General features: G+C 52.7%; 1 protein-coding gene across 3 annotated transcripts in view; it reads left to right on the top strand.

The window, feature by feature from the left end:
• Window positions 1–25,569, top strand: part of WDR25 (WD repeat domain 25) — a 150,177-nt gene that overhangs the window by 78,728 nt on the left and 45,880 nt on the right. For all 3 annotated transcript variants that reach the window (XM_058291656.1, XM_058291651.2, XM_058291646.2), the window contains exon 3: window positions 12,679–12,826. In XM_058291656.1, the coding sequence (XP_058147639.1) occupies window positions 12,679–12,826 (148 nt within the window). The remainder of the gene's footprint in view (window positions 1–12,678; window positions 12,827–25,569) is intronic.

The following is a 25,569-nucleotide window of genomic DNA, read 5'->3' as shown; positions in this document are numbered from 1 at the left end:
TAGCACCTGTCCTGCCCTGCACGGCACTTAGCCCAGGCGGTGAGGGCCGCACGTTTGCTGATGCCGCCGTCTTCCTCCAGGCCCCTTGAGCCACTTTGCTGCCCAGTGGTCCCAGCCCCGAGCGGGTTCCGGGCACCGTGTGACTCTGAACAGATACCTGTGTATGCCCCAGGGAGGGAGGGACAGCTGATCTTTGCCAGCCTCAGTTTCTACACCTGTGAAGTGGTTTCCCTTATGAGTCTGCTAGAGGCTCACAAGACAGTTACAATTTGGAAAAACGCCGCGGGAAAAGATGCATCAGAGTGATGGCGTGATCTGATTTTGCACATTCTAACCTGGTCAGACCCACTCCTTTCCCTTTCCATTTTTTTTTTTTTAAGATTTATTTTATTTACTTCTCTCCCCTTGCCCCCGTGTCTGCTCTCTGTGTCCATTCGCCGTGTGTTCTTCTGTGTCTGCTTGCATGGTCAGGCGGCACTTGGAAACTGCGTCTCTTTTCTGTTATGTCATTTTGCTGCATCAGCTCTCCATGTGAGAGGTGCCACTCCTGGGCAGGCCGTGCTTTTTTCACATGGGGTGGCTCTTGTTGTGGGTTGCATTCCTTGCGCATGGGGCTCCCCTACGTGGGGGCGCCCCTGCATGGCACGGCACTCCTTGTGCATGGCAGCTCTGCGTGTGGGCCAGCTCACCACATGGGTCAGGAGGCCCTGGGTATTGAACCCTGGACCCTCCATGTTGTAGGCGGACGCTCTATCAGTTGAGCCACAACCGCTTCCCTCCCCCTTCCATTTTTGAAGGAGGGACTACCTCTTAGGATGAAAGAGGAGCCCAGGCCCAAACCCCTTTACTTACCTGTGTTCAGAGGAAGCACACCTTAGAGGGAGAGGCCTGCTGCTCCAGGACACTGTGATTTCAACCTGAAGCCCTAGGACATGCCTCCCAGGTGCCCCCGGGGAGGCCAGTGTGAGAGTGCCCAGCAGCGTGCGACGAGTGCCAGCGCTCAGACGAGGAGACACCCCACCTGCCGACGGATGGTGATGGTGGCAGAGGGCTGCGAAGACTAGAGATGGGTGATACCAAACCATTCTCCTGGAGAGAGAAGCTCTCAGGTGCTGCCGGTGAATGGATGCTAATTCCTGGCAGAATTCTGGAGTGAATTTGGATTAGAACTCTTGGTTGCAAGTGACGGGATACTCACTTTACAGTCGGGTAAGCAAAATGTGACCCTTGGCTCAGGGTGACAAGGCTGAGGGCTGTGTACCTGGCCACCCTCAAAGCAGTCTCATGCTCTCCAGCTCTTGGCTCTCTCCTCCACCGCGCTCTGGTTTCAGATATGTGCTCCCCCATGACGGCCTCTTTCAGCGTCAGGGCTACTACTCTGTGACACCGTTGGGAAGGGTCCACCTCTTCCCCTTTACTGCGCTTTGCTGGCTCCGATCGCTGGCCATGGCTTACGTCCTTTCCGGAAACTGGAGATGGCACCCGTGCATCACAGTGACCGAGTGGCGGAGGGATGGCTTCCCACAGGAGGTCAGGATGCTCATACCCAAAGAAGGGTGAACGGGCACCGGGCGGGCACTGGCACCCCCGGCAGTGCAGGACAAAGACAGGCGTGCTCGTGGGAGCCAGTGGCCATCTCCAGCGCCAAGCTCTTTCCGTTTTTGAGTTCTCAGAGGTGCGGTGCATCAGGAGGCCGGGCGCCGAGCGCTTCCTGATCTGGAAAGGCACCTGGCTCGCCCAGGGCCCTGGGGGCACCTTGGCCGCTTCATCACACCTTCGTTTTTTTGAAGAGCAGGAACCAGCCCAAGGTCCTTGTGGTGCTAGAGAGTTTCAGGCTCTTCTTGTAAACATAAGAGGGGTAGAGGCACATCTATGGGGTGACTTGGTCCACCTAGACCAGCGGCTTGTTGGGAAATAGCTCTCAGCTCCAAGAACTGATTCTTTACCCTGAGAGTGGAAGAGGGCTCTCATGGCCAAAGGGCACTGAGCTTAGCATTCTTCTGTTCCCCATTCGCAGCTTAGAATAAACAAACTGGGTAAGGTTATGGATGGGGGGCCTACTTGTCCAACTGGCAGATGACCCCAAGCTAGAAGAGCCAGCCGCCCACCCACCCACCTGTCACCCTTCCCCCTACCCACCCATCCATTTATTCCATCTAGCCCTTCATTTAGCTGCAAATATTTTTTGAGCTTCTATTATGTGTCTGACCCTGTTCAGGACACTGGGGATATAGGGGTAAAAAACCAGACAATAAATATACAGTGTCTTTGCTCTTGTGGGACTTATATTTTAGTGGTAGAGACAGACAAAAAACAAACAAGTGAAAAAAAAAAAGTATGTTGGTCAGTAATACATGCCTTGAAAAAAGTAGAGCTGGCCATGGTGAAGGAGAGGAACGAGGAGCAGCACTGAGGTAGGATGGTTCAGGGAACACTGCTCAGAGTCGAGACTCGAGTGGGCCTCTGGCTAACTGGGAAGAGCATTCTGCAGAGGGATGGCAGGTGCAAAGGCCCTGCGGTGGGAGGATGCTGGAGGTATGTAAGGAGCAGCGAGGACGCCCATGTGACTGGGGTGGAGTCGGGGCCACATGACGTGGGATTTGCTCTGGGTATGACGGGAAACCGCCACAGGGTTTCCACAGCCGAGGGACGTGATCTGACCTCTGAGTCCCGGGGCCACCCTGGCCGCTTACGGGGCACGAGTGGAAGGGGAGACAGCAGTTCCGAGGCTTTTGCACTGGGGCAGGCAGAGATGACGCGGGGCAGAAAGGAGGGCTGCCCTGCCGTGGACAGCCGAACCGGGCGGCAGGAAGCCAGCGGGGAGCCCCCGTGCGAGGTGAGGGCCGTCGGGGGGAGAGCGGGGCTCGGAGCCCGGGCAGAGGCCGGGGAGCACTGCGGGGGAGGCACAAGGGCGGCGGTGGAGAGGCCAGCCGGCCGGGTCTGCGCCCTGCGTCACCTCTCCAGGGCAGCCGGGCCGGATACCTGCCCTGCACCTCACGCTCCTCATCTGGAACATGGAGTCACCGGTGAAGCCCACCGCGGGGGGCAGGGAGGCCCGGGGAGCCCTCGGCCGGGGTCAGGGCAGTGCCCAGCGGGGGAGGACTGCTCAGCATGTGGGCAGGATCGGGGGCCCTCGTCAGGAGTCCAGGGCCGCAGGGGCCCGTTGGTGGGGCCCCCGCCGCCGAGGGGGCGCCCCCGCCCTCCCCGCTCGCGCCCGCACGCTTCTTCAGGAGCTTGCTCTTAATCCTTTTTGCTCTGAGAAAACTCTTCGCCCTTTTACATCTCCCGTTGACATTTCACGCTCCTTCCTTTGTTCTGCCCTTACTGAATAGAGAAAACACTTGCCTGAAATTCGTGTATAATGCACGCCCCGTACTTAGAGATTCTAATCCAGTTTCTCCGCACCCTTTACTCTGAGACGTGACCTTGCAGCCGCTTGGTATAGAAAACCTTTTAGGAGGCACTTAGGAGGATGGTGTGAAATGTAAATGCGCCTGGAGTTCCGGCCCTGCTGCAGATGGGAGCCTGCGGCAGCGCAGGTATCAGCAGGGTGCCCTGCCCTCGGAGCTTCAAGTGGAATTGCCGCCAGCCCCTGTGCTGTGGGTGCGGGGACTCAGCCTCCCAGCCCCCTCCAAGCAGCCGTGGAGCCGGGGGTGTGCGGGAGTACCTGGGGGGCTCTTCTCCTCGCGTCACTTCCGACTCCAGGTCCTGCCCTTCGGGCCATGAGTCCAGTTTGTCGACGTCCTCCAGCCTTCTTGTGTCCTGCGACGTGGTGGCTCACCCACAGAACAAGTGTGTGGAACCCCCCACTCCCCTAAATAGCCCCCCAGAAAGCTGGGTGTGGGGAAGCGGTTCCCCAAAGCATTGGGGTGAGGAGTTCGCGGAGCGGGTGTGGGGCGGGGCGCAGGCTTACTCTCCACCGCTGCGAAGCAGATGCCTAAGTTCGGATCGTACACTTGGCTCCCAGGAAAGGAGCAGCCGTTCCGTCGGCCTGGCCCTCCCTCGGCTGACAGCTGTGCACTCCACGACAGCACAGCCTGAAGGAGCTGAAGAGCAGCAAAGATGCCACGGACACTGGAGCCGAGTCTGCGCTTAGAAGAGGCCAGGGGCCTGGGTGCTTCTGCTCCCTGTGGCCAGACCAGGCTGCGCCGAGCGGGGCAGCCACAGCTTGGAGAGCACCCCTGTGGGGCTACTGCCTTGGAGAACAGGTGACAGAACTTGGGGGAACTAGCAACAGAAAGGTGAGGAGGGAGTCAAGGAGGGCGGATGCAACTGCGTGCAGTTATGAGCTGCTCAGATCTCGGGGTGGCCCCTGCTGCAGGAAGCCTGGCTAAGGCTGGGAGAACTGAATGGAGATTTCTGCAGCTGCCCCCACAGGGTAGAGCCCAGTTAGCTACCTGTTTAAAGAATAAAGAATATTCTTCTGAGGAACATAACAGAATCCAGAGTTTATACAAGATTCCTTTGTTATGTCCAGGATTCTACCCCAAATTACTAGAAATAGGAAAAAATGAGCAGGGCCTCAGTGAACTCTGGGACACCTTCCTGTTCACCAATATTTATAAAAACCGGGGTCCTCAAAGGAGGAGAAGGCAGGAAAAAATCTTTAAAGAAATAATAGTCGAAAGTTTTCCGAATTTGATAAAAATCATAAACCCACAGAACCAAGAACGTCAATGAACCCCAAGCACAAGAAGCCTGAAGCAGAGTACTCAAAGGCACAGCATAATGCAATTGCTTATGACAAATCGTAAAAGCAGCCAGAGAGAAAAAGACACAGTAACTACAGAAGAACAAAGACAAGACTTCTAATCGGAAGCAATCCCAGAAGACAGAGGAACCATGTATTTAAAGTACCAAAAGTGGGACAGGGAAAAAACCCTCAAAAACACTATTAACCTAAAATTTTATACCCAGCAAGATATCTTTTTAAAAGGGAGGTGAAATAAAGACTTTTCCCATAACATATAAAGGCTGTAAGAAATGTTAAAGGAAGTTCTTGAGGCAGAATGAAAATAATACCAGATAGAAATCTACTTTTGCACAGAGGAATGAGGGGCACTGGAAATGGTAAATGAGTGGGTAAATATAAAAGACCTTTGTTTTCCTGTTTTAAAAATCACTTTAAAAGATATTTGCCTTTTTAAAGTAGAAATAATAATGCATTGTGGCGTTTACAACATATGAAGGTATAAAGTGTATAATGATAGCACAAAGGCTGGCATAGGGGAAATGGTAATATATTGTAAGGTTCTGATAAGGGACATGTTATAGTATTACTTAAAGATAGACTGGTAAGTTAAAGATGTACCCTATAACTTTTTTTTCCTCTCCCCTTCCCCTCCAAGTTGCCTGCTCTCTGTGTCCATTCACTGTGTGTTGTTCTGTGACCGCTTCTATCTTTATCAGCGGCACCAGGAATCTGTTTCTTTTTGATGTGTCATCATCTTGTGTCAGCTCTCCGTGTGTGGATGGCACCATTCTTGGGCAGGCTGCACTTTCTTTCATACTGGGCAGCTCTCCTTACAAGGTGCACTCCTTGTGTGTGGGGCTTCCCTACATGGGGGACACCCCTGTGTGGCACGGCATTCCTTGTGTGCATCAGCACTGTGCATGCGCCAGCTCCACATGGGTCAAAGAGGCCTGGGGTTTGAACCCTGGACCTCCCACATGGTAGGTGGATGCCCTATCCATTGGGCCAAGTCTGTTTTCCCCTATAACTTTTAAAGCATCTAGTAATAAATAAAATAAAACAAAGAAATGTGGTTAGTAATATAAATTGAGAGTGAGGTGGTGTGAAGCTATGTATGCCCCAGAAAAACATGTTCTTAGACCTAATCCATTCCTGTGGGTGTGGACCCATTCTAGGTAGGACCTTTTGATGAGGCTACTCCAGTTAAGGTGTGACCCATCTCATTCAGGATGGGACTTAATACTATTACTTGAGTCCTTTATAAATGTATTAAAGCCGAGAGACAGAGAGAGAGAGAGAGAGAGAGAGAGAAGCCGCAAATCAAGAAGTTGAAATCTATGAAACCCAAAAGAGAAGGGAGGAGTCCAGGATCACTGGCAGCTGGTCTTAGAGGAGAAAACATCACACTGGGGAAATGGACGTGGCTGAAGCGATTGGGCTCCTGTCTACCATATAGGAGGTCCAGATTTCGATTCCCCAGGTCTTCTGGTAAAGGCAAGCTGGCCCATGCAGCGAGCTGGCCTGAGCAGAGAGCTGGCCCATGTGGAGTGCTGGCCTGCATGGAGTGCTGGCCTGCGTGGAGTGCTGGCCTGCACAGAGAGCTGGTGCAGTAAGATGATACAACAAAAAGAGACAGAGGGGAGAGATAAGAGACACAGCAGACCAGGGAGCTGAGGTGGCCCCAGCGGTTGAGCGCCTTTCTCCCACTCCAGAAGGTCCCAGGATTGGTTCCCGGAGCCACCTAGAGAGAAGACAAGCGGACACAGAAGAACACATGGTGAGTGGACACTGAGAGCAGACAGTGAGCACAAACAGCAGGGGGCAGGGTTGGGGGGAGAAATAAATAAAACAAAACAAGACAACCCAAAAAACCATTGTCACATTGATCATGCCTTACTTTGGACATTTCCTCAGCCTCAAAACTGTAAACTTTGAATTCCCATTGTTTAAGCCAACCCATTTTATGGCATCGGCTTTAAGTAGCCTAGGAAACTAAAATAGGGAGATAAAATGAAATAATAAAAGAGTTAACCCAAAAGAAGGCAGAAAAATAGGAAAGACAGAAAGAACAAAGTACAGTTGTGATAAATAGAAAACAAATAACAAGATTTAAACCCAAATTATATCAATAATTGCATTAAATGAAAATGGTCTAAACACCCCTGTTAAATCAAGACCAAGATTGTTAGGTGGGATAAAAAGGCAAGACCCAATATACAACACCTACAAAAACCCACTTTAAATATATTAAAGACACAAAAAAAGTGAAACATAAAAGGTTGGAAAAAGATACACCATCCTAATGGTAGTAAAAATAAAACTGGAGTGGCTATATTACTACCAGGCATATAGATTTCAGAGTAAAGAATATTGCCAGGGATAAAGAGAGTCATTTTGTAATGAAAAAGGGTTCATTTCATCAAGAAGATATAACATTAGGGATATAACATTAGGCACATAAATATTTATACACGTAACTAGGGAGCTTAAAAATTCAGGAAGCAGGAACTGATAGAACTGAGTGGAGAAACCGTCAAGTCCACAATTAGAGCTGGAGATTTCAACATTCCTCTCTCAATAATCGATAGATCGAGGAGACAGAAAATCGGTTAAGATATAGAAAGCTTGAACAACATTATCAACTGCCTTGGCCTGTTGTCATTTATAGGACATTCCATCGAACAACTGCAAAATACACATTCTTTTCAAGTGCACATGGAATGTTTACCAAGATAGCCATATTCTGGGACATAAAACAAGTCTCAATAAATTTAAAAGGACTCAAATCGTTCTAAACATATTCTCTGACCATGACAGAATTAAAGTAGAAATCAATGACAGCTGTTATCAATAAGGAAGAAATTTTGAAATAAACTTTTTCAGCTTCCACCTGAAGAAACCAGACTAAGAAGAGCAAATTAAACATGAAGGAAGCAAAATAAAGGAAATAATAAAAGATAAAAGCTGCAGTAATTTAAATAGAAAACAGAAAAAACAATAAAGAATGACCATCAAAACCAAAGGTGGTTCTTTGAAATCAGTCAGTGAATATGATGAGCCTACAGATAGAGTCATCAGGAATAAAAGAGAGAAGACACAAATTACCAATAGTAGGAATGAGAGAGTGACTCAATTACAAATGCTGTAGATATTAAAGAGACATTATGATAATTTTATGATCAACTTTATCCCAGCCACAACTTAGTTGAAATGAAAAAATCCTTTTAAAGACAAACAACACAAGCTCATTCAAGAAGAAATTGAGAACCCCAAAGCCTTCCATCTATTAATATTAAAGAAATGGAAATTTTTGTTGAAAACCTTTGCACAAAGAAAACTTCAGGTCCAGATGGCTTCACTGGTGAATTCTATCACACATTTAAGGAAGAAATAATATCAGTTATACACAAATTCTTCCAGAAATCTCCAGAAAGAAGAAAGAACACTTCCCAACTTATTATGGAAATCCCAGAAAGACAAAAGGGAGATGGGCAGAAAGAATATTACCCTGATACCAAAACAGGGAAAAGAGGGAAAAGCTGAAGACCAATATCCCTCTTGAACATAGATGCAGAAATTCTTTATAATATCTTAGCAAGTCAAATCCAACTATATGTATTTGGATTTGTCTCAGGAGTGCCAGATTAGCTTAACATTTGAAAGCCAATCAGTGTAACTTTATGTTATGAGTGGAGTATAAAAGAAAAGCCATACGATCATTTCAATAAATGCAGAAAAATGCATTGGACCATCCCAGGGTCCACAAGATGGAGGAATGTAATACGGATTGCAGGGGACTTGCTGGTATTCTACTATAGAATTGTTGTGACTCTAGCAATGGAAGAAAGTGAATGAATCACTGATGTGGAAACAGTGGCCACGGGAGTTGCTGAGGGCAGGGAGAGGGAGGAAGAGGTGTGATATGGGGCATTTTCAGGACTTGGAGTTGTCCTGAACAATACTGCAGGGACAGATGCAGGACACTGTTTATCCTGCCATAACCCACTGGATGGACAGGGGGAGAGTGGGAACTGCAGTGTAAACTATGGTCCGGGCGGTGTGGCCGTGCTCCAGGGTGTATTCACCAGATGCAATGAATGTGCCTCACTGATGAAAGGGGGTGTTGATGGGGGGGGGATGGAGGAGGTATATGGAACCTCTTATGTTTTTTAATGTAACGTTTTGCGTGATCTATTTATCTTTAAAAAAAGACAAAAAAATAAAAACAAAAAGCAAAAAATAGGATTTATAACAGCAGCAATAAATATAAAATATCTAGGAGAAAATATATTTAAAAGTACAAGATCTGTGATAGGAAAAACTTGTGTACTTTTATTGAAAGATAGTAAAGAAACCTTAAATGGAGAGATACCACACACACACACAAAATGCATTGGGCAAAATCCATTCCTGATAAAAACTCAGCAAACTAGAAATAGAATAGAACTTCCTCAAACTGATAGGGGCATCTATGAAAAACACTGGCTATCATATCATCCTTAGGTATGCAAAAACCTGACTGCTTTCTCTCTAACAGGAATGAGGCAAGGAAGTCCACTCTCGTCATTTTTATTCAACATTGTAGTGGAGATTCTATCCAGTGGTTAAGGCACGAAAAGGAGTACAAGGCATCCAGATCAGAAAGGAAGCTGGAACTGTCTTTAATCACAGACAATATGATCATCTATGTAGAAAATTCTACAGACTCTACAAAAAAGCTTCTAGAACTAATAGGGGAGTTTAACAAGGTGGTGGGATGCAAGGCCAAGATACAAAAATTAATTGTATTCCTACATTACTAGAAACGAACGATCTGAAATGAAAATGAAGCGGTACCATTTACGATAGCATGAAAATATGAGTAGAGATGAATTTGACAAAAGATGTACAGGATCTTTACATTAAAACCTCCAAACCATTTCTTAGAGAAATTAAAGAAGACCTAAATAAACGGCGAGAGATTAAGATAGTTCTCCTGAGGTGGTCTGTGGATTCGACACGATTCCAGCCCTTGAGCTCAGGTCCCAGCAAGGAGTCCTCCAAGTTTCCTGGCAACTGACTCTCAGCCCACCTGTTTCAGATCCCATCCCTCTGGCATGGGCTTGGATGCCGACCACCCACAAGTGGGCTATGGGAGCCCAAGAGTGGCCTCTAGAATGACTTCCTGGGGCAATAGGAGCTGCCAAGTGGTGGAGAAGAGTGAGGTGGGTCTCCAAGGCAGGAGCTAGCAGGGTGGGACAAGGAAGAGGCAAAGGTTTAAACCATTTAAAAAAATTTGTTTTTTTTTTTTTTTTAATTTTTATCGTGGCATCATATATGCCACAAAATTCCCCCTTAACCACTTACTCGTGTATACTTCAGTGATGTCAATGACATTGGGCCACCATCGCCACCATCTGTGACCAGAGCATTTTCATCACCCCAACAGAGGCTCATCAGCTGTCAAGCAACAACTCCCTGTTCCCACCTTCCCAGCCCTGGGACCTGTATCTCCTCTCTGTCTCTATGATGTGCTTATTCTAGATACTTCATGTAAATGAAATCATGCGATACGTGTCCTGTTGTGTCTAGCTTATTTCACTCAATATGATGTCTTTAAGTTTCATCCATGTTGTAGCATGTGTTGGCACTTCATTCCTTCTTTTTTTTCAGATGGAAATAGAAGTATCAAGGCAAAGAAATAGAAGGGGGTTTCAAACACCCACGGGGTACCAAGTCATTGGCAGATTTATTTATCTTTCCCAAACAAACATTCCCCTCCCTCTGCCCTCCAGTAACCTCTAGCCTAATTTCTTTCTTTGCAGAGCTGCTATTTCTGGTCATCTCTTCCAGGTGATATAAACTAGTTGTCCTTAGATGCCTTGCTCATTTCACTGAGCATAGCGTTTCCCAGGTTCTCCCATGTGGCGGCAGGTCTCAGAACATCATTCTTTTTTTGTGGCTGAATACTCTTCCTTTGTTTGAAATCCCATGTCTTGCTTCTCCCTTCCTCTCGATGGACCCTGGGCTGTTGCCACCCCTGGGCGGTTGTGACGATGCTGCCACGGACCCTGGGGTACAGATGTCTGCTTGAGTCGCTGTTTTCATTTCTTTGGGGGGTTAAACTCACCCAGGAGTTTGACAGTCGGTATCTCCAGGTTGTGGGATTATGGATGACTCTTATTTTCTTCCTTGTGTTTTTCTATTGTTTGACACATTTTTCTACAGAGCACACGTATTTCCAATATAACTGGGGAAGCCGCCGTCCCATTGTTGATTCCCACGGGATTTCATCTTTTGTACTTCTGTAGAGTTTGACTGTTTTATGAGAGATCATACTTCTTTTCTAGTCAACAACAAGAGGCAGGCAGGAAGGAACAGTTTCTTGAACCTGTGGCTAAAGTAGTAGGCCACGTTGCCAGCCTTGGGAGCGAGTGAGGCCCGCTGGGCCGCGTCTCGGTGACCAGGACGTGGACGCCGCACCGAGCGTGGGGCGGCAGGGCTGTGCCGTGCTGGACTCGCCACCTCCTTCCCACACCTGCACTTCCCTGTGCTTTCTGCTGGACACGCTGAGTGTCTCTGGTTAATACGTCCAGCCACCCTAGACCACCTGAGAGAAGACTTAGCTCCTTCGTTCCCTGGAAGCCGGTGGGGATCTCTAATTATTTCATTTTAAAAAGGCCACACTTCAGGCCGCTGCAATGGGTGGGAACTAATCTTTAAAACCTGACAGTGACCATTGAAACCTGACTTAGTGACCTAAGTTCAGTTAGGAGAAGGGTTAGCAAAGACGCTTCTTTCCTTCCCCGTGGGTGGCCTCGGAGGTGGCTGACGGGCCGCATCGACGCTGGCACCACTGTTATCCGAGCATCAGCTGGGAGCCCCGAGGATGCCGCTTCCACTTCCGAGGGGGCTTACCCGACAGCTCACAGACCTCCCTGCTGATCCAGGGGGCCCCAGGCCAGAACGCAGCCTGCCCGCGGGCTGCCCTTGGCCGCCGTGCCGCCCAGCTCCAGGGCTCTCCTCCTTCCTGCCCCCTCCTTCCCTGCACCCCCTTCCTTCTTTTTTTGGCTTTTTTCCCTTCCTCCCCCATCCCTTCTCCTCCTCTCCTCCAACTCCTCTCCCTTTCATTCAGCCTTTAAAATTGTGAAATATTGAAACCGTACTCTAAACTAAAGGAGTATCACAGCAGACCCCTCCCCAGCCAATAAATCCAGGGGTCCAGCCCCGCATCATCGGCCTTCCCCACGACTGACGACTGACGCGGCCTCTCCGGGGTGCTCCCTGCACTTGGCCTCAGGGCACACCCCTCTCGGTGCTGTCTCCTCCCCTTCCCTGGCCTTCTCTTCTCACACCACGCTTCCGGCTTTTCCAACCTTCCTCCCGCCCGCCTCTGAACCGCTGAGCACGCCGCGGGCACCTCCGGGTGCCAGGCCCTGCCGGCCTGTCCCCGGGCTGCCCTAGTCAGCCGGCTCTCCCTGGCCAGCTGGTGAGCAGCCGCTGGGCTCTCCGTCCTGGGCGCGTGGCCCTGGCTCTGAGTGCGTGGCGCCACACGGCAGGCTGAAGACGACAGCAGAGGGCACGGGGTGCCCGGGGCTTCCTCATCTCCCCAAGGAAGGCCAGGTGGGGGTGGCGGGCGCACCTGTCTCCCAGGTAAAGGGCCCACCTGCCCCTCAGGCAGGTGTCTGCCTGTTGCCCGCTTGTCCGTGCAGGAGCGGCAGGCCTGGGGCTGTGGCCTGGCCCTGGGCAGCGTCCAGGCGGGGTTCAGGATGCCTCTGGGGAGGACTCGGGGCCGGATGAAGGGGTTCCGGGCGGCAAGCGGTGTGTGGCGACGGGAAGGGCCAGGCCGCTGACAGCACCCAGGACAGGCAGTCTCCTTGTGGGAGACCCCAGAAACATTTTGGGGGGACGCTCCACCCAAGGCTGGATGCCGTTCTGGGGCCCAATGGCGGGAGACCCCCCACGGCCCCCGCCCGCGGCCCTGCCCGTCTGTGCTTGCCTTGCAGGTGTGGAACGCCGTGGACTCGGGCGCCTGCCTGCAGACCTACGCCCCGCACACGGAGGCCGTGCGCGCCGCCCGCTGGTCCCCCTGCGGCCGGCACATCCTCAGCGGCGGCTTTGACTTTGCCCTGCACTTAACAGACCTCGAAACAGGTGCGTTTTTCTCCGTTGTTACCCCAAGGTGCCCCCCTCCCTGGAGCTAGCCACCCCCTTTCTCGTTGGCTCTCCGGGGGTCCACGGCCACAGCCGCTTATCCTCGAGCGTCACGTGGTTTCGGGGTGGCGGGTGACGGGCCCGAGGACCGGCAGACTCCCGCTTGGTTTGCCTCTTGGACCCCGAGTCCCCCCTGAAGCTCTGGGAAAGGAACCCCAAGGTCGTCCCAGCCCCACACTGTGCGGCTGGATAAAGACGTGGCTTTTTAATCACTATCCGACACGTCATTTGTGCTGCACTGGGTTTCACCTCCTCCCAGCGTCCTCTGGCTGGGGTGGGTTAGAACCCTGTCACTTCATTGCCGTTGAAAGGCCCTAGGAACGATTCCAGCTTGTACGGAAAGCCTTCAAATGGGTTCTGCTTTCATGGCCACGCTGAAAAGGCATCAGGGTAAGATGGATTCGTGCCGGGTGACTCCTGGGGGGCTCTGGGCAAGCAGGGTGCCAAGGAGAGCGCAGTGAGGGGGAGGAGCAGCCCTCACCACACCCCTGGGGCCCCGGGCACCCACGGAGCAGTCAGTGCTGGGAGGGTCCTGCTGGCGGGCACAGGTGGGGTGAGCAGGCAGGGGGCTGGGAAGCAAACTCAGGCCGCTGGCGCCCTGTCCCTGGGCTCCTTCTTGTCCCTGCTCTTTTGGGCGCCATCGCCAGGACCAGAGTCCCACCTGCGCCCAGGCTTCCCTGGAGCCCTCGGGCTGGCCCGCTGTCTGGCTGGCACTGGGGCCTGGGCCTCTCCCAGGGGCGGGAGGGAGAGGGCAGCTTCAGGGTCCCCCCCGCTGTGGGCTTCGCTGCTGCCTCAGTGTCCTCCCCTGCACCTGGACCGCAGAGGGCAGCCCCACCGCCCCTTCCCCCAGCGGTGACCGGGACCAGGTCGAGGCCGGGTCAGCAGCCGCTGGCCGTGGGGCCCCGCGGGTGCCCGTCCGCTGCCCTGGCTCTGCCCACAGCAGGCCGATCCTCGCAGCAGCCTGCGGCAGCGACTACACCCCCGTTTTATGGATGGCGAGACTGACGCCGAGGGGGGCAGTGTCTCTCGCTTGGGACGTCACGGCAGGACTTGGCAACGGGGCGCTCCGGAGGCAGGTCTGCGCACAGCGAGCTCGGGGCTTTCCTCCCGGAGGCCCGGCCCAGCCCGCAGCCTGTCAGCGCCATAGGGCTGTTGTTGGTGGTGATGTTTGCCAGCAGCTCACGAGGGCCGAACACTGCCAGCGTTGGAGACGGAGGCGTGGGTGCCAGGGCCGTGGTGGAGCAGGGACAGTTAAGGAGGGCTCCCTGGAGGAGGCAGAGCCTGCGCTGACCAGGAGGAAGGTGCGCAGAGACTCGGGGGGTGGGAAGCACGGTTCAGGGGGCTTCTCGGCGGACGGGACCAAGCTGTCACAGGAACACCTCGTGGTGTGGTGGGCAGCACGGGGCTGGGACTGCGCAGGTGCTGTGTGGTGGAGGGGCGGGGGACCCGAGCTTCAGGTGGCTCCCGGCTGGGGGGTCTCCTGCTGCCCGGGCCCCGCCCACAGGTGGGGCGGAGAAGCCACGCCTCCCACCCCTGCCTCGCGTTCAGATGTCGGCGATGCCGTGGGTTCATCAGACGAGGCTCCCTGGGTGACACTGGTGGATTCGGGGCCCTTCGCCGTCATCCGCCTTCTCAGCCAACAGAGGCCGTCGTGTGTGTGGCGTGTGAGCGGGTGTGCGGGGATGTGTGCAGGAGAGTGTGTGAAGTCACGGAAGTGTGTGAACACACGTGGGAATGTGTGTGTGTGAATGTGTGTAGGTGTGTGGATGTGTGTGTGAATGTATGAGTGTGGATGTGTGAATGTGTGAGTGTGCGTGAATTCATGTGTGAGTGTGGGAGTGTGAATGTGAGTGTGAATGTGTAGGTGTGTGCATGTGTGTGTGAATGTGTGAGTGTGAATGTGTGAGTGTGCGTATGTGTGTGAATCCATGTAAGTGTGTGAATGTGTGGAAATGTATGTATGAGTGTGAATGTGAGTGTGAATAACTGTTTAAATGTATGAGCGTGAATGTGTGAGTGTGTGAATGTATGAGTGAATGAGTGTGTATGTGTGTGAATGTATGAGTGTGAATGTGTGGGAGTGTGCCTATGTGTGTGTGAATGTGTGTGGGTGTATGTGGGAATATGTATGAGTGTGAATGTGAGTGAATGCATGTGGGAGGGTGTGTATGAGTATGCATGTGTGTGTGTATGTGTGTGAGTTCACGTAAGTGTGGGAAGATGTGGGAATGTATGTGTGTGAATATGTACATGTGTGAATATGTGTGGGAGCATGTGCGTGTGTGTGAATGTGTGTGATTCGTGTGTGTGAATGTGTTTGTGAACGTGTGTGTGAGTGTGTGTGTGGATGCACGTGATCTAAGCCTTGAGGCCCTCAGGTGCTCCTGGGAGCCGGCGCTGCTGCAGCAGGTGGCAGTGGGGGGCCGCGCGGAGCTGGAAGGGGGTGAGGCGGCGGCCCTGGAGTCAGGGGCTGGGCAGGAAGGCGAGCCCGCGGGCTGGCGGGGCCTGGGCAGGGCTGGGGCCCGGAGGCGATGCCTGGCCCCGCTGGGGGCACCTCCCTGGGGGCAGCTGGACCCGGGCTGTGGGGCGGGTGCCGAGGGCCAGGCCCTCGGGGGCAGCTGGCCGAGGCCTCCCCACCCTGCCTCGGGGCGGTGCTTACCGCCGGGTCACCTGTTCGAGGCCCAGCGCTCTTGGCTCGGCGGTTCTTTTTGGGGCGCCCTGTGTGCAGGACCTGGTGAGGAGCTGTGGCGGGGAGCCCGGGAGGGTCCGATTGGGGGTCGGACTTGCCCTCGGTGCAGCCCCTCCTCTGCTGCTGCAGACACCTGTGGCCCCCATGCCTGCCCCCTGGCTGGCGTGGCGCGGGGGCTCCCCGAGGACAGGCCCGGCCCGTGCTCCCTTGCCCCTCCCTCTGGCCGGGCTGGCCTGGAGCAGCAGCTCAGTGTGCCTGTGGCTGGGACCACTGAGGCTGGCGCGTGCCGCCCATCCCTGCCCGCCCTGTCGGGGCCTGTGTGGCGCCCGGCGCTGCCCTGCTGGACTGCCCGCGCTCCTGCCCCCAGCTGCCCCTTCCCCGGCTCTGCCTTCTCGCGCCTGGTGATGCGGCCTCTCGTTTTGGTCTAATTAGAGCTGCCTGCCAGGAGAAGGCGGCCCTTCTCACCGCAGCGCTCTGGGGATTAGTCACTCGGTGCCGTTGTCGTTAATGGGAACTTGGCGCCAAGGCCATTTGTCCTGGTGTCCTCAATCAATAAGTTAAAAATCTGTGGATTCTAGAACGCCAATACCGGGTCGGAAATACGGGGGGCCGGCGGCGTTTAGCTCGTTAATTTGCGCTCTGACGGGCTGTTGGCTTGTAGAGCAACCATGAATCAACACTTAAATAAAATCTGCTCACAGATTAATTACTTTTGGTGCTCTCGTTCCAGGCTGTAATCTTCCTAACACGATGTCGCGGGGTGCTAGCCTGTGGCCGCCTCGGGGAACACTGTCTGACCCCGTCTCACAGGGTCGCCGGCTCCGTGTCCACATCCTGCTTGCCTGGTTCCTCCAGGCCCCTGGAGGCTGGCGGTTCAGCGGCATTGGTGGTCTTCTCGCAGATGCTGACCCTCCAGGCTGTGGTCCCCGCCTGCGTCCTTGCCGCAGAGGGCTGGGGTCCCTCGTGCTTTACTCTGGGGGCGCTGGCTGGGCAGGGCACTCAATCCTCCCCGTCTGCTGTGGGCCAGCCCTGCTAAAGGGCACCCAGCCTGCTTGAGTCACCCGAGGTCCCTGGTGCCAGAGAGAGTGTGGGGTGCTAGAAAGAGTGTAGGATGCAGAGGGAGCGTGGGGTGCAGAGGGAGCGTGGGGTGGAGACAGTGTGGAGTGCAGGCCCCATGCTGGGCGGGTGCACTCGTGGCCTCGTCCACCTGCCCCTCTGGCTGAGCCCGTCCCCTGGCAGCTTCCTCGGGGACCATGCTTGGCCCTCCGTTTGGGCGGCCGTGGTGCCCCCCAGGCCTGCCTCCGCTCCCCCCCCCCCCCCCGCGTAGCGCCGGCGCCTGCAGCCTGGCTCCTCTCCCTGCCTGCGCGTCAGCACCATCCAGCAGAGGGTCTGGTGCGTGGAAATGAGCGGCCGTGCCCCTTGTCTCCAGGAGGCTCCCCCTCGTTTCTCATCACGATCGGGGCCTCCATCACCCGAACCCCACAATGACCGAAGGAATGGCCGGTGAGCTCTGCGCTGCTCGGGCCGGGCCCTGGCGTCTTCCAGGGGGTGAGTGAATGCATGGGAGGCCGTTCACAGACGTTGCGTAGTCACCCCCTCCCCTGGGAGGGGACCCGGAACCCGAGCCCAGGCTGTTGGGTGATCCAGACTCTGGTCAGCCTGCTTCGCCCGCCGCCGCCGTCACCTGCCTGTGACAACGTGGGCCTGGGGGAGGGGCGCCCCCCACCCATCCTCACCCGTCCTCTGGGAGAAGGACGGGCTGAAGGTGCTTCTCCAGCCGCTGACCACCGTCGCTCCGGCTGGACGCGCGTCAGTCCTCGTGATCTTAGAGCACGCGGCCTGAGAAGGCAGGGTGAGCGGTGGAACCACCCGTTCTCAGGGCTGTGGAAAAGGGCGGGAGAGGGCTCCGTTCTCCGGCTGTCGGCCTCCGGGGCGCAGGTGTGCCCAGGACCCGCAGAGGCTGGCTCAGTGCCCTTCGTGCCTGTGGAGCCCCGGAGGGCACGGCGTCCGGCGCTGGCCTGCGCAGGCCTGTGGCCGGCGGGCGCGTTCCGGAGCTCCTGAGGGTGCAGCACTTGAGGTGCTGTCGCTGTCTGGCCTTCAGCCCTCGCAGGCCCGGAAACGGAGCCCGAGGAGGTGTCCCCACACACACCCCGCTCTCGGCCCTGGCACCTGGGTCTCTTTCCTGAGTCCACCCGGCCCTGTGTCCAGTTGCAGGGAGGAACAAACTTCCTCTTTTTTTTCAAACAAATCAATTTTACCAATACATATTAATAAAGTGTACAATTCATTCAAAGTGTACCATCGATGGTATTTGGTATAATCACATAGCTGTGCATTCATCACTTCAATCCTTATTAGAGCATTTTCATTATTCTAGTAATAATAATAATAAAGAAGCAAACAAGAAAATCCTCATCTCTCAGTCTCTGTGCTTCCCCTGCCGTACGCAGCTGCTATTTCTGGCTCTTCTTGCATGTTTGTTTATTTATTTTCCAGCAGGTTTATTGAGATATGTCCACATGCCCCACGATCCAGCCACAGGCCTCCCTCTAGGAAGAGCTTTCCTCTCCTGCCTCGACCTGGCCGGAGCGAGGCTCGTCCTCGCACTGGACGTTATGTCAGTCGTTACTCAACTCATTAACAGAACCCACCAGCCGCCTTATCTAAAATTTGTGAAAGCGCCGGAAGGGCCACTCCACATCCCCACAACTGCCGCCCGCTACCATGTCCTCCTCCTCTAATTAAGCTCCTGCCAGCCCTCTGGATAAATGAAGGGTAATTTTTAATCCCCAGGATTATTTTATTTGTTGCCACCATTTTGACAGTGCTGATGTTTTCTCGGGTATATGTGTGTGTATGTATGTGTGTGTGCAATCACAATGAAATCTGTTTCCCTTCTTCATGAAGACAAACTTTATTGACTGACCCTGGAGCCTAAACATGCTTTGTGGTGGGTTTGCTGTCTGAAAGGGAAGTTCTGAGTTCCAGAAAACCAAGTTACAAGTAAGCTGATGGGATCCACCTGATTTGCAAGTTGAGAACTTTTTTTCAAAACTCTTCTTGTCTTTTTAAAAAAGTTATTATTATTGAAATAATGAAAATGCTCTAATAAATGGCTGAAGTGATGAATGCACAGCTATGTATAGCAAATACCACTGATTGCATGTTTTGGGTGAATTATATACTTAATTACTGTGTATCAATAACATTGATTTATTAAAAAAATAGTAATAATACTGGAAAATTCCAAACATACAACAGCAGAGAAATGAGTAAACGAACCCCTAAGCCCATTGCCCGGCACCCACAGTCCCCAGCACGTGGCCAGCCTTGGGTTCCCCACACACCCACCTGCCTGCCTTCCTCCCCTGGGCGATTTAGAAAGAGCAGGTTGAGTTTTAAAGAGATGTCAACTGCCTCAATTTACACGTCACGCATCTTGCCTGGCGGCTGCTCCCAGCGCGGCGGCTCCTCGGGAGGAAGCAGGGCCTGTGTTTCCCGAGCCTTGTGGTGGGCCAGTTTTCCTGGGGCCCTCACTTCCGGCCTGCGCCGCCCCGCCCAGCTCTCCAGGCCCCGGGGCTCGGGCTGTGCCCACTTTGCAGTCACGGGAACCTGGGCGCCGAGTCCAGGCCACCTGGCTGCTGAGCAGCAGAGCCAGGATTTGAATCTGGGTCAAATTCGTCCTCCTTCCATGCACCCGGGGGCTACCCCACTGTGACACCCTCACCTGAGAACTATAAACTTATGAAATATGAAAGGTGGACTTAGGAAAACACATACAAAGTGCAATGAGGAGAATGTGTAGGGATGCAAACCCAGCTCACGGGAGCCCAAGTTCCCAGCCTGCCCCCTGAGGCCGGCCATCACGACGTCCCTGTGTCTGGATGTCTGCGCGCCGCCCGCCACCCCGGCAGGTTCTCCCTGGCGCCCTCCACCTGCTGCTTTCGGGGACGGCAGAACCCAACCGTGGAGAAATTTCCAGGGGTGAGGGTTTTTACTTTTTTTCCCTTCTGTTTTAAATAGGTAGTATATTCCCATGGTTTAAAATTCAGAACATAAACCTAAGTGCCCAGTGGAAAGCCTCGCAGCCGCCAGCTTCCCTTCCCGGGGGTTTCCGGACTCCTTCCCCCTGCCCTGCCCCGCTGTCCCGGCAGCCTCAGGCAGCCCCGTGACCCCCCTTGCCTGGTCATGATGTGTGAGCCCCCCAAAGCCAGCACTTGACCTTGCACAGTGGGGGATTCGTTTCTAGGTAGTCCTCCATCTGGTCTGGATAATTAAATAAAAGCAGCCGTGAACGTGGCACAGAAGAATTCCCGTGGCAATTGCTGTTTCTTCCGTGGCCACTGCCCCTGCGGTGGCCGCTTGGGGACCTTGGCCCTGTCCTTTTCCCGGGCCTTGCTGGCTCTTCCCTATGTTATTTCTAAGTCGCCCAACAACCTTTAAGGCAAGGCTTGTTGTTCCGATCCTGTGAGTGAGGACACCGCGGCTCCTGCAGGTCTGCCGTGTGGGCCCACGCCCCCAGCTTCCAGGGCCCGGTGCCAGGTGGCTGCTTGGCACCCACCCGGGCCCCTGAGGGCGCTGCCCGGACTGCCAAGGTGGCTGCTGCCTCTGGCCCTCGGAGTGCGCTTTGAGAGGTAGGAAGCGCCTCTTCCCGTGAACTTTGAGTCAGGGTGGTTACGTTTACAGCTGGCTGCCCACCTCCCAGAGGGCGAGCGGAGCCATGTCGAGCCCAGCGGGTGAGTCACGTGCCTCCTGCCTGGAGCACAGGCTTGACCACCAGGCTGCAACTGCAGGAGCGCGCCCCGGCCAGCGTGTTTCCTGCCCGTGCGGGAGGGAGCCTGTGGGTATGCATGCAGAGCAGGGAGAGGGAGGGTCACCTTTACTGGCGACCACGCGAGGGGGGCAGCAGAGAGCTGGGCTCTGGACAAGAGTGGTCCAGCCTCGACCCCGGCCTGGTCCACTCGTGTGACCCTGGGCGCCAGCCGTCACCTCTCTGAGCCTCCACTTCCCCAGCTGTGAAATGGGCCAATCACACCTACCACCGAGGGGTCCAGTGGGCGTGGGCAAGCTCCGCAGGCCTTGGGGCAGCAAGCCTGGGACAGATGTCAGTCTCCACCCCCGGGGCCTGTGTCACTTGGCAAAGTGTTGTCAGAGCTCCCTGAGGGACAGGGCGTGAACTTCTCTTCTCTTTCTTGGGCACCCATAGTTTTGGTTCCATTTGACCTGTAGCTCATGTGTCCTACAGGCCAGCAACAAGGCTGCGTGCCAGCCATGCTGAGAGGCTGGAGCTGTGTGGCCCTGGGGCCCCTGAGGAGTGGGGGGCCTTGTGGTGGGCAGAATGTGCTGCCCCGGCCACGTGGATGGTCACCTGAGAAAGGAAGGGCGCCCTGTCCTGTGGTGTCAAGAGAACCAACTGAGTTTCTGCGTGATGTTTTAAAAACGCTTCCATACTTTAACGACAGTTGGCTTCTTATTTGTATTGTTATTGATTCAAGACCTCTCTAGAAGTGGTTTTTCTAAGCTCCAAGAGGATATGAACAGTTTTTATACTGATTGAGTTCATTATACCAGGATCAATAAAGTCAGGGTTAGTGGATTAAACATTTCAAAACTCAATTTCTTATAAAAAACATGCAGTGGATACGTAGAACTTTCTGTCACAAATGGATAATCAAGTATGATATCGGAAAGTTAAAGGTTGTGTAACAACCAGCCATCGTGCTTAGAGAAGCAGTACCCAGCCCTGTGTCTGATAAACAAACTACTCCATTTATGAAAAGGTACGGAGTAAGAGCAAATCTGACAAGAAAGGACCGTCACCTCCAAGGCGGCTCATGTTCACATTCAAGATCTTTTACTGATAAATATTTTCCAGCCTTTATCTGTATCTATTTAACAAAATGGAAAGGCCAGCCCAGTGCGTTGTATTCTCAAAGCCTCATGACAATCGCTCAAAAACCATCCATCTCCCAAGGTTCTTGCTATTAAAAACTTTTATCCTGGTTTTAGCTTTTCATTTACCCAAGGCCGAGTTGACTCATCGGGGGCTAAGTTTTCAGGGTACAATAGCATCTGTACGCTGGTGGCTTTGAGTGCCACATTGCACTGTGCTCTCACGACGGCCTTGCGTTTACTGGTGAGGGCGGGAAGCCTGCCCGCGGTCCCTGCACTGGAAGTGGTAGAGCTGGGGTAGGAACCGGGTCTGTGGGCTCGTCGCCCCCCGCTCCACCGCCTCCTGCCTCTCCATCGGGCGAGACGAAGATGGCGTGACCCTGGTTCCCGACCCAAGGTCCTGATCTAGACTGCCTTACCCAGTAGGATTCTCCTCTGAATGTTTTTCATGAGGTACCTGGAAGCTTATTAAAACTTTAGGAACGTAGATGTGGCTCAAGCCATTGGGCGCCCACCTACCACTTGGGAGATCCCAAGTTTGGTTTCTGGTTTTTAATAAGCTTCCAGGTACCTCATGAAAAACATTCTTTCTGGTACCTCCTAAACAAGACGAGTAGGACAGTGAGTTAATGTGATGAGATGACGTAATGAGGAGACACAACGAGAGACACAGCAAGCTGGGAGTGGATGTGGCACAAGCTATTGCATGCCTCTCTCCCACATGGTAGGTCCTGGGTGTGGTTTCTGGTGCCTCCTAAAAAAGAAGATGAGGAGACATGGAGAGCACGCAATGAATAGACACAGAGAGCAGACAGCACAAACAATGATGGAGGTGGGAGAAATAAGAAAAATTTTTTTAAAAAATTAGGTTTGGACCGTTTTAACAAAAAATAGTAAAAGACTAGTTCCAAGTGAAACAGGAAAAATGTGTAATCTACATCGTGCCTTCAAAATGGAAAAATTTTTGTGCTGGCATACTTTGTTTATTGTACTTTGCTTTATTGTGCTGTCGATGTTACGTGTTTTACAAATGGAAGGTTTGTGACAATCCTGTATTGAGTCAAGCAATTATATCAGCACCTTTTTTCCAAGAGCATGTGCTCGCATTGTGTCTCTGTGTCACGTTTTAATTAAGGTGTGCACATAGTTCTTTTTTAGACCCAAGGCTACTGCTCAGTTCAGAGACTACCGAATAGTATGGACATGACTGTTATGTGCCCTGGTGTAGCAGTTTGATATAGTTATGAATTCCAAAAATAGATATTGGATGATGTTTGTAAACTGGTCTGTACCTGGGCATGATTAAATTATGATTAGGGCTTTGATTGGACCACGTCAGTAGGGCCCAATATATCTGACCCTGCCATATCTCCAAGGTTTGCCTGTACCTAAAAGACAGATTCTCTCAATCTCTTTAGGAGAATGAAGAAGAAAAGCACATTCAGAAAGACATCTCTTTTGCTTTTAGAAGACAAAAGAGACACCAAGAGGTAGGGACTCACAGATAAAAGGCATGGCAAAGGACAGAGTTGGAAGATTTTGATGTTGGGAATTTTTTTTTTTTTTAAGATTTATTTATTTATTTCTCTTTCCTCCCCCCCGCCCCAGTTGTCTGTTCTCTGTGTCTATTTGCTGCATGTTCTTCTTTGTCTGCTTCTGTTGTTGTCAGCGGCACAGGAATCTGTGTTTCTTTTTGATGCATCATCTTGTTGTGTCAGCTGTCCGTGTGGGCGGTGCCATTCCTGGGCAGGCTGTGCTTTCTTTCGCGCTGGGTGGCTGTCCTTACTGGGGGCACTCCTTGCGCGTGGGGCTCCCCTATGAAGAGACACCCCTGTGTGGCAGGGCACTCCTTGCGCGCATCAGCACTGCACATGGGTCAGCTCCACGCAGGTCAAGGAGGCCCAGGGTTTGAACTGCAGACCTCCCATGTGGTAGACGGACACCCTATCCACTGGGCCAAGTCCACTTCCCGATTTTGGAGTTTTGATGTTGGAGTTTGATGCTGGAGTCTTTTTTTTTAGATTTTTTTGGTCTTTATTTTTTTAATATTACATTAAAAAAAATGAGGTCCCCATATACCCCCCACCCCCTTCACCCACTTCTCCCCCCATAACAACAATCTCCTCCATCATCATGCAATATTCATTGCATTTGGTGAATACATCTCTGAGCACCGCTGCTGGAGTCTTAAGCTGGAGCCACATAGAGGAAAGAGAAGTAAGTCCCAGGAAGAGAGGACCTGAGTCAGGAGAAGAACACAGAGGAATAGAGATGGCTCCTTAGACACGGCAGAAACCCTGGGGAGAGAGACAGAGCCGTTTGCCTGATAGTCTACAGCAGACCTTGTGGAGAAAACAGGACCCGAGCCCAGAGAGAAGCAAGACCTGGGAAGAGAGGAACCCAGGAAGCCCGAACCCTCGCAGACGTCAGCAGCCATCTTGCTCCAACACATGAAAATAGACTTTGGTGAGGGAAGTAACTTATGCTTTATGGCCTGGTATCTGTAAGCTCCCACCCCATATAAAGACCCTTTATAAAAACCAACTGATTTCTGGTATTTTGTACCAGCAACCCTTTGGATGCCTAATACACCTGGGAAGCCAAAAAAATTCACGTGACTTGCTTTATGGCAGGATAGTTTTATTGCAGTGGTCTGAAACTGACCCTGCAATATCTCCAATATTTGCCTGTGCCTAAAAGACAGATTCTCTCAAACTCTTTAGGGAAATGAAGAAGAATAACACATTCAGAAAGACCTCTCTTTTGCTTTTAGAAGAAAAAACTCAATTGTTGTCATTTAGCAATTCAACTTTCACTTTTCTTCTCAAGACTTTTTTTTTTTTAAGATTTATTTATTTATTCCCCCCCTCCCCCCCCACACACACTTGTTTGCGCTCGCTGTCTGCTCATTGTGTGCTCTCCGTGTCTGCTCGTCTTCTTTTAAGGAGGCACTGGGAACTGAACCTGGAACCTCCCATGTGGGAAGGAGGCCCCTAATCGCTTGAGCCACCTCTGCTCCTGATCGTTGTGTTTCTCATTGTTTCCTTGTTACGTCATCTCGTGGTATCTTTTTAGAGTGTCAGCTCGCCACACCAGCTCATCTCGTCAGCTTGCTGTCTTGCTCATCTTCATAGGAGGCACTGGGAACCAAACTCAGGACCTCCCCTATGGTAGGCAGGTGCCCAGTTGCTCCAGCCACATCCTCTTCCCCAAGGCTGTCTTACTGCACTTTTTGAAAGAAATGTGTGGATCGTTTCCCGCCATTTCTGAAATTAAGCATATCGCTGTATGCTGTGGTCTAAGAAACAGGGAAAAAACTTTTTCCAGGCAAGCTAGTTTGTCCTCTTGGTCCCAAGGATTGGCAGTGAATTCCGAGTGAGCAGGAAGCCGTCCACGGATGTGCCTGGCCATGGGCGTGGCCGTCTCCACTGGGAAAGGGCTCCTGACCCTCCCAGCCCCTCTTGGAGTGGTAGGGGCTGCGTGGCCCTCAGCCCCTTAGCTGAAGTGAGCATGCCAAGGCTGCAGGTACAATGCCCGGTAACTGGGTGCCCCCAGCAGGTGCCCCCGAGTCCCTGAAATGAGCTCAGCCTGCTGAGACTGAGGGGCTGCAGCCCCTCTGCTCATCTTCTCCAGGCGGGGGGATTTGGTAGTAGGGCATGTCAGCATCTGTCAGACGGGTATCTCTGGCTCTAGCTGTAAAGGGGAGGAAGAGCTCGGGTTCCTGAAGAGTTTCAGGAAAGGAGAAGGAAAGTAAGCTAGAAAAATACCAGCTTCCCAGGTAGATTAATTTACCCAGAAGCCGTTTTTGTTTCCTTGAAGGTGCTGCTTTTTGGCTGTGCTCAGGGAAGGACAGAGCAGCCAGAGCACTTCATCCTGCTCCTTTCCCTGGTGCTTTAAAAAGGGTATTTACTAGAAAAAAATTTCATAACCGAAAGCTGGTGTAATTCCGAGTTCTCTTGCTATCCCTGGAACAGCTTGTGTCGTGGTGGTGACGCTCTTCCCAGGCTTTGTCTGTATCGAGTTCTAGTTCACACTCTTGTAATTCAAGGACGGGTATCACAGGCTTTGCCCATCGTGCCTCAGAGCACTGTTGGTGAGTCTG

Source organism: Dasypus novemcinctus, chromosome 3 (assembly GCF_030445035.2).
Source record: "Dasypus novemcinctus isolate mDasNov1 chromosome 3, mDasNov1.1.hap2, whole genome shotgun sequence".
Lineage (NCBI taxonomy): Eukaryota > Metazoa > Chordata > Mammalia > Cingulata > Dasypodidae > Dasypus > Dasypus novemcinctus.
The sequence above is the reverse complement of the archived record's forward strand: the minus strand, read 5'-3'. Positions and strand labels throughout refer to the sequence as shown.